Source organism: Salarias fasciatus, chromosome 1 (genome assembly GCF_902148845.1).
Source record: "Salarias fasciatus chromosome 1, fSalaFa1.1, whole genome shotgun sequence".
Taxonomy (NCBI): domain Eukaryota; kingdom Metazoa; phylum Chordata; class Actinopteri; order Blenniiformes; family Blenniidae; genus Salarias; species Salarias fasciatus.
Genome location: NC_043745.1, coordinates 17,881,130 through 17,898,585, shown reverse-complemented (window position 1 = coordinate 17,898,585; position 17,456 = coordinate 17,881,130). Strand labels below are relative to the sequence as shown.

General features: G+C 41.8%; 4 protein-coding genes across 5 annotated transcripts; 2 read left to right on the top strand and 2 right to left on the bottom strand.

Annotated features, from left to right (window-relative positions):
• Window positions 1–237: 237 nt before the first annotated feature.
• On the top strand, window positions 238–3,667 carry pdcd2 (programmed cell death 2). 2 transcript variants are annotated; one of them, XM_030090896.1, is made up of 8 exons: window positions 238–528; window positions 1,142–1,250; window positions 1,359–1,415; window positions 1,584–1,772; window positions 1,873–2,025; window positions 2,381–2,481; window positions 2,571–2,684; window positions 3,235–3,667. In XM_030090896.1, the coding sequence occupies exons 1-8, from the start codon at window positions 349–351 to the stop codon at window positions 3,412–3,414; spliced, it is 1,083 nt and encodes a 360-aa protein (XP_029946756.1). In that variant the 5' UTR covers window positions 238–348; the 3' UTR covers window positions 3,415–3,667. The 2 variants fall into 2 exon arrangements, with proteins under 2 accessions (XP_029946756.1, XP_029946749.1); XM_030090889.1 differs by having other exon boundaries at window positions 1,870–2,025; window positions 3,235–3,665.
• Window positions 3,668–5,044: 1,377 nt separating this feature from the next.
• On the bottom strand, window positions 5,045–10,582 carry tbp (TATA box binding protein). The gene is made up of 9 exons (XM_030089298.1): window positions 10,453–10,582; window positions 9,118–9,345; window positions 8,148–8,319; window positions 7,848–8,025; window positions 7,419–7,506; window positions 7,050–7,141; window positions 6,779–6,946; window positions 6,595–6,689; window positions 5,045–6,341 (listed from the first exon to the last, which is right to left on the bottom strand). The coding sequence occupies exons 2-9, from the start codon at window positions 9,166–9,168 to the stop codon at window positions 6,262–6,264; spliced, it is 924 nt and encodes a 307-aa protein (XP_029945158.1). The 5' UTR covers window positions 9,169–9,345; window positions 10,453–10,582; the 3' UTR covers window positions 5,045–6,261.
• Window positions 10,569–12,544, top strand: psmc3 (proteasome 26S subunit, ATPase 3). The gene is made up of 2 exons (XM_030089297.1): window positions 10,569–11,550; window positions 12,085–12,544. Exons 1-2 carry the CDS (start codon window positions 10,606–10,608, stop codon window positions 12,421–12,423), a joined length of 1,284 nt encoding a protein of 427 aa, XP_029945157.1. The 5' UTR covers window positions 10,569–10,605; the 3' UTR covers window positions 12,424–12,544.
• A 2,361-nt stretch (window positions 12,545–14,905) lies between these two features.
• On the bottom strand, window positions 14,906–17,185 carry psmb1 (proteasome 20S subunit beta 1). The gene is made up of 6 exons (XM_030097737.1): window positions 16,986–17,185; window positions 16,535–16,642; window positions 16,165–16,246; window positions 15,887–16,016; window positions 15,594–15,700; window positions 14,906–15,465 (listed from the first exon to the last, which is right to left on the bottom strand). Exons 1-6 carry the CDS (start codon window positions 17,084–17,086, stop codon window positions 15,280–15,282), a joined length of 714 nt encoding a protein of 237 aa, XP_029953597.1. The 5' UTR covers window positions 17,087–17,185; the 3' UTR covers window positions 14,906–15,279.
• Window positions 17,186–17,456: the final 271 nt, after the last annotated feature.

Genomic DNA, 17,456 nt, shown 5'->3' with positions numbered 1-17,456 from the left:
TGGTGCTATCTAGTGGACGCATGCAAATATAAATATAGTAACTAAATAATTAAACGCATTTTTAACTTGATGACAGTTATGATTATGAAAGTTTGCAAAAAAGTGATGATGTTGCATAATTAATATTTATTTACACTTTTTTTAATCTATCTTTCATCTTTCTGATCCATCGGAACACAACATCTGTCGGTGTTTCTTCACGGACTGCTTTTGGAGCTGTACCAGAAGTGTTGACAGTACAAGAAGGGTCCACGCTTTCAAAAAGCGCCAGCTGGGTCTCACTTTTACCTCGGATTCAGAAAGAGGATTCGGTGTTATCGCGTCGGCCCAGAAAGCAGCTGTAGGAGCATGTCCTCGGCCGAGGTGGTTCTGGGCTTCCTGGAGGAGGCGGAGGCCTGGCGGCTCCGCTCCCCGCAGTTCCCCAGTAAGGTCGGAGGGAAGCCGGCGTGGCTCAGCCAGAAAGGCCTGCCGTCTGTGTCCGGGCTGGAGTGTGAGACATGCCGGCAGCCCATGGTGTTCCTGCTCCAGGTCAGGGTCAGGGCAGAGAGGGGGAGAGACTGTTCCAGCAGGATCTGATCACCTTTTGGGGTTTACAGTTTACCACAATGTACCTGTAGCCCTGGCAAGTTTTTGAAAGTCTCGAATGATCACTGTAATTTAATATCTGTACTCATTGTAATGTTTTTCTTTATTGCAAGGGATAATACTATACAATAACTTTTATTTTTAAAATAGTACCAGAAAATACCAGAAGCATTGTTTGGCATGATCTCCTTCCTATCTCAAAGTGGGACAGTACAGTTGAACATTGTTCCAATAAAAATGTACTGCATGCGTCCTCACACTTCTATATCAGCCCCATTACTGTTTGCATTACACATGCTTTAAATGTCAGTTTAATTTAAAAGCACGACATAACTCATTATATTAACAATACAGTCACACCACTAATAAACCTATATTATGTCTCAGTGATATAATGGATGACTTTATCTTTTTATTAGTTAAATGATGATGAAACAGAAGTTCTTAGAAATCAGTTGGGAAGTCCAGCTTCATGATCACACAATCAATTACAAATCTGACATAACTTGCCTGCAGATTGATGTGAAATAATTTTCTTTTTATCTTTGTGCTGCAGTTGTACGCACCAATATCCGGTCAGGAGACGTGTTTCCACAGGACTCTGTTTCTCTTCTGCTGCAGAACTCCTGAGTGCTACACACGCAACAACAGCAGCTGCATGAGAGGTGGCTGTGGTTGTTATTACTTGCACTACTGTCATGGTCATCTTGGCCCTGTTGCATTATGGGACTTATATTCATCTTTAACCATTTTTGTTTTGTCATTCATGCCAGTTTTCAGAAGTCAGCTCCCCAGAAGGAACGAATTCTACGACTACAACCCTCCTCCAGGTTAGCGCATTGGAATTAAAGTAAGGGTTTCTTTACAGTTCTGAATATAGACAGTATAGTCCTGTTAGTTTCTGACTTTGAGAAAGGCAGTGAGTTCTGTGTACGCAGACAACTGAGGCATGCTGTCGGTGTTTTAACCTTGACATGTTTCTTTCTGACTTCGATCAGAGGATGAACCTCCCAGTGGGCCGGAGGAAGATCCAGCTGTGCTGCCTGTTTCTGGGGTTAAACTGTGTTGGGTGTGTGGTTGTCCTGGTAACAAAGCCTGCTCCCGCTGTCACTCTGTAACATACTGCGGAAAACAGCACCAAACACTTCACTGGAAACACTCCCACAAGGTGGAGTGCTGCAGTCAAGGTGCGTGTCTTGATCAACATGTCTGCTGGCATTCACCTGAATAAATTGCAGCACTTTCACATCTGATTAATTGTTTGCGGTCTGTCTCGTGGCGCAGTAGTAAGACTCGACGGAGGACGTCCGCTCCTCTTCCCGGAGAGAGAGCTCGTCACCGAGCCTGAGGAGCCTCAAGAAGAGGACGACCCAAATGAGGCTGAAGGAGGAGAAGAGAGCAGTTCACAGAAGAGTGAAGACGGTCCCTGTATAGCTGACAGTAGGTTTATAGTGTTAGAACTGGAGGTTTATATCTGACACTCTACACATGCAGTCACACAGTATTTACTGTTAAAAATAACCAAATGCGCACATTCAGAATTATATTTGACAACAGAATTAAAAACTATAACTGTGGTTTCCTGCCGATGTGGTACCTTTATAGAGCGTTACAAAAGTCAAAATGGTACACAAGCAATAATAAATTAAATGTATTTATTTACAGTTATTGTCCAATCAACACAAAATACAGTATTGTTCCTGTCTATTTATTGCTGTTTGTACTTCCTTTAGTTATTAAGTGTATTCACTATAGTTGTTTGACTAAATGGAGTCATGACTCGGCTCTCTGTTAGCTTTAGCAGAGGCAGACCTGGAGGAGATGGCTATGCATGAAACTGAGGACAACGAAATGTTCCAGCGTTTCAAAAAGAAGATCGCACCAGAACCACATCAGGTAGAAATCAGAGTGATATAAGTCACGCACAGCGTGAGTAACACACACCCACTAGGCCCATCTCACACGGTGTGTTTTCTTATGTTCAGGTGGTGCGATACAGCCGAGGAGGCTCCCCTTTGTGGGTCTCTTCTCAACACATCCCCTCAGATGAGGATATCCCAGCATGCACCTGTGGCGCCAAGAGGAGTTTTGAATTTCAGGTATTCACTGACAGAGTTCTTTATCTCAGCTTTAATTCTCTCCCATCTCTACTTCAAATGCCATTTTGTTACTGTGAAGATGTTTTCTTCATGATGATGATAACCGCTGTGTATCTTCAGCATTACAGCTTCGTTCTGTAAATCAGGGGTTTTCAAAGAAAAACTCCACAGATTTTGAGCCACCCTATGTTTGTTTTTTTTTTTTACATTTGGAATTGAAAGCATGCACGTAAATGATTAGAAAAGTTTATATAATGTTATATAATGTTTATATAAGTTTTTATAATGTGTGGAAACCTATAAAGACTCTTTGCACAGTTTATGATTGAGAATAAACTAAAGAATCTGCAGCGTGAAGTACAGCAAACTAAAATGTGGCAGAATTTTTGTTCAGAATCAAAAAAACAAAAACATGTTGAGAAGTTTTATATTCTGCTTCTCCACATATGGCATGGAATTACTGTGTGTGTGTGTGTGTGTGTGTGTGTGTGTGTGTGTGTGTGTGTGTGTGTGTGTGTGTGTGTGTGTGTGTGTGTGTGTGTGTGTCTAGGTGATGCCTCAGCTGTTGAACAGTCTGCGTGTGGACTCAACAGGAGCCAGTATCGATTGGGGGACTCTGGCTATCTATACATGCTCGGCCAGCTGTAACCATGACGACCAGTGCTGCTCAGAGTTCATCTGGAAACAGGACTTCAGCTCTGATCAACACACACAGATTGAACACACATAACACACCATTGCCAGGAGAATGAAAACATACTGGCAACAGAAATAAACAGGTGAATGTGTGTGTTCTCTCGTGCCTGCTGTCTGTCATGGCCGACTGAAATACTCTGGACTTTCTATTCCACCTAAATACAAATAGACATCCATGGTGAATAATGCAGGAACTTATCAGCTGAACAATTTAAAATGTATTCTGCCTTACTGTCATAATAAATTTATTTACCAAAAAAAGTCTGAGCATTTGATCTTTAATATTAATTTTCAATTATTTTTTTATCTAAAATGACACAGACATTTGCAACATACAACTGAAATTGATACATTAATCAGTAATGGAAAATTTGAACTGCATGAATAAAAGCATTGATTGGTTTGTGTTCAGATTATTTGTATTGGATAAGAAGAATCTTTCAGGTTTATTTTAAAACAATAGGACATACCTAAAAAGGCTGCTTTGTCCACATGCCTGCAGTAACTACACTCACATGTTGCTTTACAGGTTTGACAGACAGGTTATATTTTACATGTCTGATGGAAGAAGAAATGTGCTTTTTCTTATTACGCTCCCCGAAAGCTCCTTATACTCCATGGTTCAACTCCCTTTTATCTCATGTTGGCATTTCATCCAGCTTTCTGCACATAATGCCTTTTTTTTAAAAAAAAACATTTGTCTCCTCCCACAAAAGCTTCTTCTTGAACAGTGCTAAAGGCCTATACCAGTGTTGTCAAACACATGGCCTGTGGGTCAAAGCTGGCTCACCAGAGGGTCTGATCCAGGGTCACATGCAGATTATTTTCACAGCACTGCTGAAGTTACCATATAGACATGACAACATGAGAAACTCCCACTGTACCGAGTTTCCTCAGAACTCAACTGGCAGTAAAGAAGAGTTGACTAATGTCACTAAACATTGATTAAACAAATATAGATGCACAATTTAGATGCATGTTCTGCTTAAACAGGTCAAGTTTTTAACCATCCCCACTGCAGTTACCCTCTGCCATGTGCTGACTGGAAATCCTCAGCATAATGATGAAACATGAGGCTTATGACTGAATACTGACACTAATATATCAACATGCTGTCTGCAGTCTGTCTGCTTGGGGGTTGCAGTGTTTGAGAGTAGCGATTGTAACAAGTTGACAGACCGGTGAGGCAGCGGTGAAAGCCACCCAGCCTCAGAAAGTAGCATTAGCATGTAAATTATACTCGGCAGGTGAGTTTGTGAAAACAATGGACGCTGAAAGATGCAAAAAGAGATCTTCAAACCCGTATGTTTTATCACCACAGAGCGAGACAGCAAATCCCTGTCAATCCTATAAACACCTGAAAACTAAGGAAGTTTGCTTCTGTAATTCAAATCAAGCATTTGACACTCCCATTTGATTTACTGCTTTTTACCATTTGAAGGCTTCATATATATATATATATATATATATATATATATATATATGTAGCATAATTTCAGGTGATTTCCCTCTTTCATGAGTAAAGAAAACTGACAAAATTGCTTTAATATTTTGTATTGCTTCTGAACTCTTCTTGGTCACAAGGGGAAAAAAAATTAAGTACAAGCCTTTTAAGAAGGTAAAAATTGTTAAAGTGAAAAATCAAGAGTGTTTTTTACCAGGAGTCAGTATGTACACATTTATTAATGCACATCGCAGCACATTAACAGATTCAGAAGCAGATTGAAGAAACGAGTCTCCCGATCTCCTCCGTCCGCACAGATGTCAGGAGGAGACGTCGGCAGCGAAACTGGCTTGAATTCACTGAACATCATCAAAACTGTTGATATAAAAGATCCATGTTTTAATCATTAGGATCAGTCTAGCTGGAGCTGACCGACATCAACATACCAACAAGTGCCGGACTTTAGAAGACTTCAGTCTAATTTCTGACCAATTGTGTTGGAACAAACAGCTTAAAAAACTATTACAGTCATAACATTTCAAACTCCCCAATTATTCCTTCGAGGAAAACCTTTTAAATACAGCTCATGGAATACAAAAGAGAAACTGTGAAAAGAAAATATATATGGTTCAATGCTTGTAATCCGTTATCACATGTCCAAAGTGAGGGTTACCTGCTAACAGGGGAATCCAGATAAAAAAAACCGAGACGCTCCAGCTTGACCAGTCGACATGGGGTCAAAATGAAACACACTGAAGGACGTGAAGTGAACCAATAATCCCAACAAGGTGACTCAAACCTTCACCAACGAGCAGGTTAATGAAAACAGGAATCGATTTAATTTAAAAGGCGACCTACGTTTGCTCCACTGGGTCATTTATCGAAGTTATTCAGACTTTAGCAGCTGGTTATGGAGGCAGTGGATCTGGATGTGGAAAACCCCAGGATCAAACAGTAAAAGCAGACTGATGTGGTTTGTGACAGTCGAGACAGACGTGCCTCGACGCACATTAAGCAGAGCGAACATTGGCTAAAAATGCAAAGTACAAAACTATGAAACGGTTTTAAAATAATACGGGAAGTCGTCTCCAGCAGACGGCCTCTTTTCTTGTCAACATTTACATTTTCTTACAGTCTTATGTACAATGAAGGATGGGATGTAGCAAAGTGAGGGGGACTTCCTAATAATGAGCAGAAATGTTCAGGTTTAAAATGTACCATGACATGTGATCCAAAAACAGACTTTAAATATCTTGCTTTTGGGAAAGACAAGAAAAAAAAAATCTAAAGGAGCAAATAAAGTAGGAAGTGTTGGAATCCTCATAGAAAAGCTTTTCCAGCAGTTAACTTTCTGTACAGATCAATAAAAGGACAATCTAATGCGAGTCTAAAAAATAAAAACAAAAAGACTTCAAATAAAAACAGGAGCTGGAGACTCTACGTTGTCTTGCGGAAGCCTTTTAGGATGGGGTATATGTTTTCAAAAGCCTCGTAGATCTCCGCTCTCACCTTGGCACCTAAAAAACACACATGATCAACACCATGAGGTTAAAGTCTAAAATTACATAAAACCTAAACACATTGACTACTGGATACATCTTAAATGTTTATGGCACGATGCCAGCAACACTATGAAATGTCTTATTCACGTCTACACTTAAAGCAAGTCGTATTTTTAATGAAAAGACCCATCAGTGGCCTTTTCAGTCCCTCTCAGTCCAGTATGTGAAAAGTAAACAAAGAGAATCTGACATTAAGAGCAGGTCTTACCTGTGAGAACAACCTTCCCTGAAACAAAGATGAGCAGGACGATTCTGGGTTTGATCATTCTGTAAATCAGCCCAGGAAACAGCTCGGGCTCGTAGCTGCAATAAACAAAACAAAAAACAACGATCAACGATGTACACAAAGGTTTGCACATGTGGGGCTGGTGGTCTGAATGAAGCAGAAGTACCTGCTGAACTGTTGGTGCGTGAGGACTAATCCCTCCAGCCGGATGGGGAACTTCACGTCGCAGCTGCCCACCATGTTCTGGATTTTGAAGTCCAAGAATTTGGCTGGAAAACCGAGTTTCTGCACCACACGCGCATATTTCCTGGCTGCCAACCTCGACTGCTCCTCACTGTGAGACGCAAGAACCCAAAAGACAGGCAGAGAAAGGATTAACAAACGTGAGAGGATGAGACAACTCTGAAACACAAGGATGCTGTGAACTGTAATCTGACCTCTTGGCTCCGGTGCAGACCATCTTCCCTGAGCTGAAGATTAAGGCGGTGGTCCGTGGCTCTCGTATTCTCATGATAACCGCAGCAAAACGCTAAGAAATGACAAGACAGGATGACTTGTTACAAAAAATATATATATCTTACCACAGGTTATCTGTACCAACAGGTCCATTTCAAAATGTTTTAATCCACTGGAAATGTTTATTTCTTTCGTAATTGAAAATTCCATATATTTCACAGAAACTGAAATATCTGAAGCTTTACTCATCATAATTAAGAAATAACAGCAGGAGTCCTGCTAACCATCAGGATATCTGAACATCGAGAGAGCAGCACAGAGCCGCTTCCAGGAATGCGTTCAGCTCTCACCTTTGGGTTGTACTCAGCGTTCCTGGCTCTCAGTGCAATTGTCTTCAGGTCCAGTTTACAGCCGAGGTTCACAGTCGATACTATGTTTCTGAACGAGAAGAGAGAAGCAGAGGAAAAGAAGAACTCTCTGAAACATTTTCAGAGGAACTGTTGAGAGGCTCAACAACAGCTAATAGTAGCATAGAAAAAAAAGAAATCAATAAATCACTTATTTCAAAGCAGAAATGACACCAAATAGAAACACAGATTAACGCATCCCAATTTCCATACAATTATTTCTAATTCCAATTCAGGTTTTGTTAGAATCATGTTCGTTTCTCTGGTTATGGTAAAGCTTTATATCAGATGACACTGACAAAGAAAACAAAATGCTGAACCAGAAATATTGGGCAAAGAATTTGAAACATAACAACTGGATGTGAAGCTTACTGTAGCTGAGGTACGATGCCGGAGCTCTCGGAGGCAGGCGTGGCCGGCGTGATGGGGGTCATGGGGGTGAGCGGGTTATTATAAAGCGGGGTGTTTCCTGGCAGTGCTGTGGTGGTCGAACCTGTTACTGCCTGAGAGTGGAAAAGCTGAGGCGTCTGTCCCGATGTCCCCGGAAGCCCTGAAGGACAGAGACCACTTTTATTTCCCAGTGTGAGTTTCTCTTCTGTTCATATCACTAATGGGAAAAACACTCGATTTCTCAGGATGAAAGGGGACATCATGAAGGACGGTGTGTGGTACCTGCGTTGGCCTGCTGTGCCTGCTGCGCCTGCTGCTGCTGCTGTTGCTGCTGCTGCCTCTGCTGCTCCTCCAGTATGGACAGACTGTTGGTGTTCTGGACTGGCTGGGGTGTCAGACCCGTACCATATGGCATCATGGGACTAAAGATGGGCATGCCTGGAGTCATGGCACCCTACAGCAAGTTCACAGAACAGACGAGTCAGAATGTCTTGCTGTTTCAGTAATGTTTCACATTCTGAGGTTTTGATACTGATCGCAATCCTGCACATCTTAAAAAAACAAGATGACACGATTTACAGTAAATCATAAGCTGGACAGCATTAACATGCATGTTTACCTTATACAGTGCCGTCCTAACCATTGTTGACATGCATCAAATCATTTTTGCTCACTTTCTAAGCAACAGTGAGCTCACAACTCACTCGAAAAGTCCTAAGATGGAATTTAATTCAGCACAAAGTATTACTATGTAAGTTCTGTGACTTATTTGCTCATCCACCATCAACCAGTCAATCAGCCAATCACATCAACTGCTTATCGATTTAGGCAACGCAACACATTCATCATATCTGTCTCTTCATGATCAAGGTGTACCATGTAACAGCTAACATTTCCCTATCATAAAACTCTTACCATTTCAAACCTGAACATGTTTATTGAGCAAACATGATTTATTGAGTAAATCAGCAAACACATCTGGAAAGTGTGAACACAACACGACATGGCAGTCGAATAAATAAGAACAAATCAGATGAACAAGCCTGGAAAAATGAAGAATGCTACAATATGTATGATAGGTCTCAGATGAAACTGCGAAGCCATATCAAGAAAAGTGTAACAAATTACAAAAACACACAACCTGACAAGTGCAATGACGCCTCCAGAAAAGGTCAACACATTACACAACTTTTTAAAAGTAAAAATACTTCAATGTCTGAACAAAGGCTCAGTGAGTTGACGGGTTGGTTACCTGAGGGGAAGCCAGCCCCTGGAAGGCAGGTATACTGTTGTTCTGGTCCATGGCTTCACTCCTCTGGTTAGCCCTTGCCACCAAACAGCAGGCACTAACACGGAGAGGGTCGCTCTGCTCTGCTGATGCTCCGAGTCTGCTCCTCTGGAGAAACCAGTCACCAGCCTGAAGCAAACTGAAGGCGCACCCTCTACCGTTTATTTATCCTTGGTGACGACCGACGCTTATCTGAAAATAATTAAAAATATATATTTTATTTTGAAAACATGAAAAAGGTTCATTATCATCGATTTTAACTGCACTCGAGAGGCTGCAGCAGTGGCGCCAACTCCAGCGGCTGCTAGCCACATTCACTGGCTGTTTCGCTTCTGGAAGCTCGTTCAGTCATTCAGGCTTCAACGCGTCCTTAACCTGCTTTGTGTGCCCGTTTATATGACGAACTTATCTCTAACCAAGTGTCGATCACAGCCTCGGTAATCAACCTCACGATGACTCCGGCTAGCTGATGTTAGCAGCGAGGCTAAAGCTAGCATAGCAGCAGCCGATAGCGGTGTAGCAACGAGACTGAAGCTAGTTTCCGGCTAGCGGTCTCTAGGTCTGCTGTGAAGGAACTACGAGATCATTCAGTTCAACTCAAACATCAATATGTTAGTGCAGTGATTTTCGACCCGGTGCTGGTTTAGAGAGAGAGACATATGAGTGAAGGGCGAAAAAAAATGCGCAAATTTCCCACTGCCTGTCTTATTGTGCAAGCAAATACACAGATTCGGAAGAAGTGACCTTATTGTGTCAGTATGGGTTATTTCTGGATATTGCACCATCCACACAAGCGCATACAAATGGATACTTCATACTTCATTTTCATTATAGAAATCATACTGTTACTATTATCAAAACATCGTATCTTAAATACTTTTGTCAATCAGCAATTTATAGTTAATTGAGAACTGAGAGTGGTTTGCATGTGTGATAAAGCGTCACTGTGATTAACTTAAAAGTTTGGCTAGTGTTAATTGATTAGATTAGAATGTTTAAACAAGGACTACACGTGAGAAACCCCCCCCCCCCCCCCAAAATCAGGTTACCTTTGTGATTTTATGGTACAGCTGTTACGTGCACATATTACAGACACAATTTCACAACCACAAGAGAGCAACGAAATGTGCTTTTAAACGTCTATAGGACTACGATTGGGAGGCTAACTTCAGCTAGCTGCAACGAAGCGGTAAGCTAAGTGTGCTGCAACTAAAGTAAACTCGAACACGTTGAGCACTTAAAAGTTGTTCGTTGCTTTGGATTTAGTTCACTAAAGCATCACATCTGAAGCCAACTTACCAATGAACCTCGCTTTTAGAAGCAGCTCGGGAATTAGATTGAAGCTCAGTGAGCTGTAACGCTCGCGATGAATCCTGCGGTCCTGCGTTGCTGCTTCCGGAAGTGAAGGACTTATCTGCTTCCGAGTCAGAAGTCACGGCAGACACAAGCAAGATGGCGTCGCTGAGTGACAAATCAGTTTGGGATGAAGTGGAGGATGGCATCGGAGAAGAAGTCTTAAAAATGTCCACGGAGGAGATAGTCCAGCGGACTCGACTCCTCGACAGCGAGATAAAGATCATGAAGAGCGAGGTGCTGAGGGTGACGCACGAGCTGCAGGCCATGAAGGATAAAATCAAAGAAAACACGGAGAAGATCAAAGTGAACAAAACACTGCCGTATCTGGTGTCCAACGTGATCGAGTTACTGGATGTGGATCCCAACGACCAGGAGGAGGACGGGGCCAATGTGGACCTGGACTCCCAGAGAAAAGGAAAGTGCGCCGTCATTAAGACCTCCACTCGGCAGACGTACTTCCTGCCGGTGATCGGGCTGGTGGACGCCGAGAAGCTGAAGCCAGGGGACCTGGTAGGTGTCAACAAAGACTCCTACCTGATCCTGGAGACCCTGCCCACCGAGTATGACTCCAGAGTCAAGGCCATGGAGGTGGACGAGCGTCCCACTGAGCAGTACAGCGACATTGGCGGGCTCGACAAGCAGATCCAGGAGCTCGTGGAGGCCATAGTCCTGCCCATGAATCACAAGGAGAAGTTTGAAAACCTGGGCATCCAGCCTCCCAAAGGGGTCCTCATGTACGGACCCCCCGGGACCGGGAAGACCCTCCTTGCCAGAGCCTGTGCTGCTCAGACCAAGGCCACCTTCCTGAAGCTGGCCGGCCCACAGCTGGTCCAGATGTTCATCGGAGATGGAGCCAAGCTGGTGAGAGATGCCTTTGCTCTGGCCAAAGAGAAAGCCCCATCCATCATCTTCATCGACGAGCTGGACGCCATCGGAACCAAGAGGTTTGACAGTGAGAAGGCAGGAGACAGAGAAGTGCAGAGGACCATGCTGGAGCTGCTCAACCAGCTGGATGGCTTCCAGCCCAACATGCAGGTCAAGGTAATGATCCAACCTCATTTATACTCTTCACACCTGTAGAGCGGGTATTCTCAAAGTCGAAAAAGAGGGGAAGGCTTTGCTTCAGTTTACAGAACACAATTGGAAAAATCTTTCATCACTAAATATAAGAACAGAAGAGAGTAGACAAAAGAAGAAAACAATACAAAACATTAGAGATGAGCCATCAACTCAGTGTCATGAAAATCCATTATCAGTGAGAAGAGAAGGCAACACAAAATGACTTGATCATGATGGCTCATTATTGAACTCAACATAACATCCATCCATCTTCTGCACCGTTTAACCCTGTCCCTCGCTCTCGTCTCGATCGTGACTCTTGCCAGTCCGTCACAGAGCAAGAGAACAGATTAGTTAAATATTCAGCATGAAAAGACACAAAATACAAGTAATAAAATAACATTAAAAAGCACAAAGATATAACTTAATGCAACATTTTACTGGACCTCCAGGGTATGTTATAAAGGTTACAGTTTAACCACTATGTTTTTTTTTTATTTATTTATTTATTTTTAGGTGATCGCTGCCACCAACAGAGTGGATATCCTGGATCCTGCGCTGCTCCGCTCGGGCCGTCTGGACAGGAAGATCGAGTTCCCCATGCCAAACGAGGAGGCCAGAGCCCGCATCATGCAGATCCACTCCCGCAAGATGAACGTCAGTCCCGACGTCAACTACGAGGAGCTGGCCCGCTGCACCGACGACTTCAACGGAGCGCAGTGCAAAGCGGTGTGCGTGGAGGCCGGGATGATCGCGCTGCGCCGCGGAGCCACGGAGCTGAACCACGAGGATTACATGGAGGGAATCCTGGAGGTCCAGGCCAAGAAGAAGGCCAACCTTCAGTACTACGCCTGAGGACTCCACCCGTGTCTCTGTTTGTGTGTGAGGGAATCTTTGGTTATTGAAGCAGTTGTTGAGTAAACGCTTGTTACCCTTAACATTTGAGATATTAAAAACAAATAAAATGGCATTACACCAGGTCTCTGTTTCCTTCTGCTAAGCATGGTTTCAGGAAAAGAAGAATCACTTCATCTGCTGTCTTTCTATAATGTTCAATTATCTGGGATGTAATTTAAAAGATGCACATCTAGAACTGTTTGTTTCTGCAAAATTTAAAATCAAACATACCCTTCACTTTATATTTTCCCTAAATTCCAAACAGGTTACCGTTAGTATCATGCAGTACTGTTTTTGATCATTAAAATTTGATTTGATTGATCCTGAGAGAAGTTCAGGTTTAAGTATGGTTTATAAAATTAAATTTCATCCTCACTGGAATATGTAAAACCATGTTTGTGCTTCAAGGTGTGAAATCTGCAAATTAAACTTTGTTCAACTACATGAAGCATACCTAACTTTCTCTTCTAAACTTGAAAACATGAGTGGCTGCCATATATTCACAACAGGAGCTTAAAGTACTGAATCAAATGTATGCCAGCTGTCAGTATAAGCTAACTCAGGAAAATGTAACTTTCTCAACTACACTGGTAAGTGTAAGGAGCTTCATTATGTTTTTGATCCCGATTTGTTCCCATTTGTTAGTCTTTCACCTGCTCTGTTGTTTAAAAGTAAACGTGAAGAGTAAAATCGTTCCACTTTCATCAAGCTAAATCATGTAAAATCAATGTGGAGTTTCAAAACCACAGAAAGTTTTTAAATTGATGTGAAACAATTTTGGATCAGGTTTCAGTTATTAACAGTTAATGATACAATTAAGTTTAGACTGAATGACTTCTGTTTCTTCTAAATAGAGTAAACAAATAAGGTCAACAGGTTCCTGGTAAAATATTAACTTGATATCCATATTCTACTGAGCGTTTTATTGTTTTAAGCATGGTTAATTTTATAACATGAAAGTTGTTAAAACATGCAAAAATCATTTCACTCTGAAAAGTTGATTTTTTTTTCTGTTATAACCACCTGGCTTAGGTATGCATAAGAAAACCACTTTGACTATAACTAGTTGTTGAGACTTTCAGTTTCATCTAAAGTTGCAGGATTGCACACTGGAAGCCATTCGGGAAGAAAACATTTAGGGCGGCTGAATTTAAATCAAACACAGGTGAGACTATCACCAATCTGTTCACCTGCTGGACCCACAGCTGCTGTCCATCCACGTTGGATTATTATGTCCAAAGCTTTCAGGTTGGTGTTGGTGGGATGGGATCCATCCCAGATCTGGAAAAACGTTCCTCCAGAAACAATGATCCTGAGTACGGAAGAGTTTGTTGGAAAAGGTTTGAAACGTGTGAGCTGCCATGCTGAGCTGGCTAGAAGGTTTGTTTGTTCCACATATCCTGTGATCTCCTCCAATCAACCCACCCAGTTGTTGTCAGTTTATTAACTGATTGGGTCAGGGGTCATCAACCTTTTTAAAGTGAGAACTATTTCAAAAGTACCCAAGATTATATGAAGAAATACTTGGTACAAACCTCTTGAATAATGATAAGTATTATCAATGACAATTAAATTTCATCCCATAGCTCAAGAGGCTCATTAGCAATGACTTACCTACAGTGACAATCCTAACTCAGAAAACAGTGGAACCAGTGAATCGATGGGTCTGAAGGCTGAAATTAGTGTGTAAGCAAACACACCTTCAATTAAATTTGTTCTGCAGTCTTTAATGCCATAAAACCCCATCAGGAACAGATTTAGTTTCCCTGATCAAACTATCCCACCAGTCAGAGAAAATCAATCAACAACAGATGAGGTCCACTGAAACAGATTACATCAGTTTACTAGTCAAGCAGACATGTGTCTTTATTGTTGGAATAATGTAAATCTTGTAATGTTTTCAAATATTCAAATACCATATATTGCTTTAACTTTTCAATGCTATAAATTGAATTTTAATGTCCTCACAAGTCATTTTAAGATATCTGCACATTCTTGCAAAGCACATTAAGTTACCTGGTGCTACACAAACTTATTCCCTGACAGTAAAATTAAAAACAGGGGAAACCTTCATGCTGCTCAGCAGGTGCCTATCAGCCCCGAGGAGTTTGTGAGAAGCCTGCAAGGCAAATTTGTGATCAGCTCAAACTAAAAATGATATCATTCAAAAAGTTTGTAAATTTTAATAAGTGCTAACACAATTTAAATCCTGTTCAGTTCCTGTCCAGTCAAAAAGCATATTTCAGGCTCATGAATTTAAGTGGTCAGTAGATGTGAATGAGTGTATGACTGTCTGTTTGCCATGCTCATCACACTTAGCTGAAATCAGTTAACTTTAAATACAAATTAATATTTTTTCCTGTTGGTGAAAATCATTTCCTTTTTTTCCCTTCAAAACTAAACTTGCAACAGGAACCATCTAAGAGTAAGAACACCAGACTTCTTTTCCAAGTTATTTTCATTTATTAAGAATGTAAAAAGAATAGCAGAGTATGGTCTGATCCAAAACAAAAAGAAAAACTGAGGCAGAGGGCAAGTGATTTTTTTTTTTCTCAGAACAGGATTGTTGATCAAGAGTCAAACTGATCGACCACAACTCTGATAACAGAAGATGAGAAGAGGAAGATAGAGACACTTCAGAAAACCTGCCGGTTGAGGAGGGGAAAAAAAAGAAAGGAAAACCACCCCAAAGGTCTGGATCAACACTCCTGTTATAAGAAGCCCGATGTCAGTAAAATGGCTAAATCAGCAGAGTGAAAGTGGAACAAAGAGACCAAAGAGAAGGCCAGAGGCAGACAGATGGCTCATCCCCCCTCAGTCCTTCCTCAGTGGAATAGTCTGCTCATTAACACCCTCCTTCGTGATGATGCAGATCCGAAGGGCATCTCCAGTGTAGACGTCTCTCTCTGCAGCCGAGATGAAAACATCTTTGACCAGCTGAACTGCCTTTTCCTGAGTCAGAGGAACATGCTGCACACCCTCCATGTTCTTGAAACCAATCTGCAAAAAAATTTTGATGGATGTTAACAGTCAGATTATAAAGAACCCCTGAAGAGAGCACAGCAAAATACTATAAAGAAAATCAGTAAAATGTTGAGAGGGTCAATGTGTAGTTGTCAGTTATGTACCTGGTTGTCTAGAAGGGGCTGAAGCATGGCACTGGCTGACCCACCGGCCTTGAAGGTGTCTCTCTGGTAGGAGCCCACAGGGTCAAAGCTGTACACTGCTCCTTTACCTGCATTAGAGTCCATATTTCAATTAAAATCAAGTTTATTTGGCTCACTGAGGTAATTCCTGGAGCTGAACACCCCATGGTAAATTCTCATAGTGTGCTGTGAAAGACAAACTAAGTTAAGAAAAATCTGCATACTTTAATTTAGATGTGAAAAAGATTCTTTTATTCCAACTCAGGAGTACCCACCCTCTTCATCCAGTCCTCCAATAATGTTGTAGACATAGTACGGGAAAAACCTCCTGCCATACAGGATGGTGGACAACATGGCTGCAATGGCTCCGCTGGTCATGGTCTTGTTGTTTGAGTGCTTGTACATCTAAGAGGAAATGGGTGTACATCAGTTTATGCTAATAAGCAATCTGTTCAGCCATGTGTACACAACTACAGGTGACTAAGCATTAGAGAGTTAATCTAAATGAACAAAAGGAATGTAGAGTAGAAATGAAAAATAAAAGCCGGCTCACTTTTAGTCTGGCATCAATGATTTTAGTCAGAGTCAGACAGTCGCCATGGAAACCGCTGCAGCCAATGACAGTGGTGTCTGTCCTGTAAGAGGAGAGGGACGCAAACCAGAGGCCAGGTTACAACTTCAAGTTTTGTGATTAGTGTGTTACTGTTGAAAGATTTGTATTCTGCAGAACTATTTTGACAGTAATAACTGAGCAACCACTGTTCTGGTCTTACAAAGATTATCAATGCTCAGATTAAGTCATCGTAAGCAAAACAACAATATTTAATACACTTGAATGATCTCTAAGAAAGTGGGAAGTGGGATATGGGCATTTTTCGTTGCTGCATTTGATCATGTTTCCACGGGAGTGACAGAGCACTTACAGCTTGTAGCACTTCGGGGAGTCCCGGCTGTGGATGGAGTAGCCTTCACTCAGCCTGGTGTCTGAGGCTACGATGGCAAAATCTTCACCAGCAACAGCTAGTACCGTCCTGAGAAAGCACACAACACGGGCTGGTTCGATCACGGAATAAAAACAACTTACTGGAAATACACTGTTTCCATCTGCTAACAGCGGCTACGCTACAGATTCGAAACTGAAACCGTGATTAGAAACTCATTGACGCTTTGTGTGTGGCATATAAAGTTAGCTTATCCTCAGATATAAAACAAATAACATGTGGAAAACTACAATTCGCTTTTGCGAAGCTAAATTTTTGCTTTGTTTGTGCAAAAGTCTGATAAGCAGGTTAGCTTGTTAGCATAAAGCAGTGTAACAGGATGTAAAGATTAGCTCGAGGCTAGCTCCTTAGCCAGTTTAAAATTCACACTGACCCTCCGTTGAAAGTATACGGCGAGAACTTGTGTTCAACTGGACCGGTGTAATGATACTCCTTCATCCTTCCGGGATCCTCAAAAGCCTGAGCAGAGAACATCTTGGAAGCAGAAATGAGACGTTCTCTACCGCTCTCTCAAACTCGCTGTATCACTGTGATATGGCAGCCTCTTCTTCTACAGACAACGAGCGCTGATTCACAAGGTTTCTGTGTGACAGCGCCCCCACGGGCAGGCCCGTGTAGCACCACCAGTAACCACACAGACGAATAGACGGGAATATCGTCAACCGTCTGCTTGTCTGACACATGGAATTTCTTTTTTTTTTTTTAACAAGTTCATAAGCTTAAGCCACTGTGTGTCAAACTTGTTTCGTCACAAGTTCATCTGGTTATTTTTCATTTTCTTTTTATTTAATTCAATCAATTTCATTCGAATTCACAAAATTGGAAACTAAAATTGTTCAGAAAA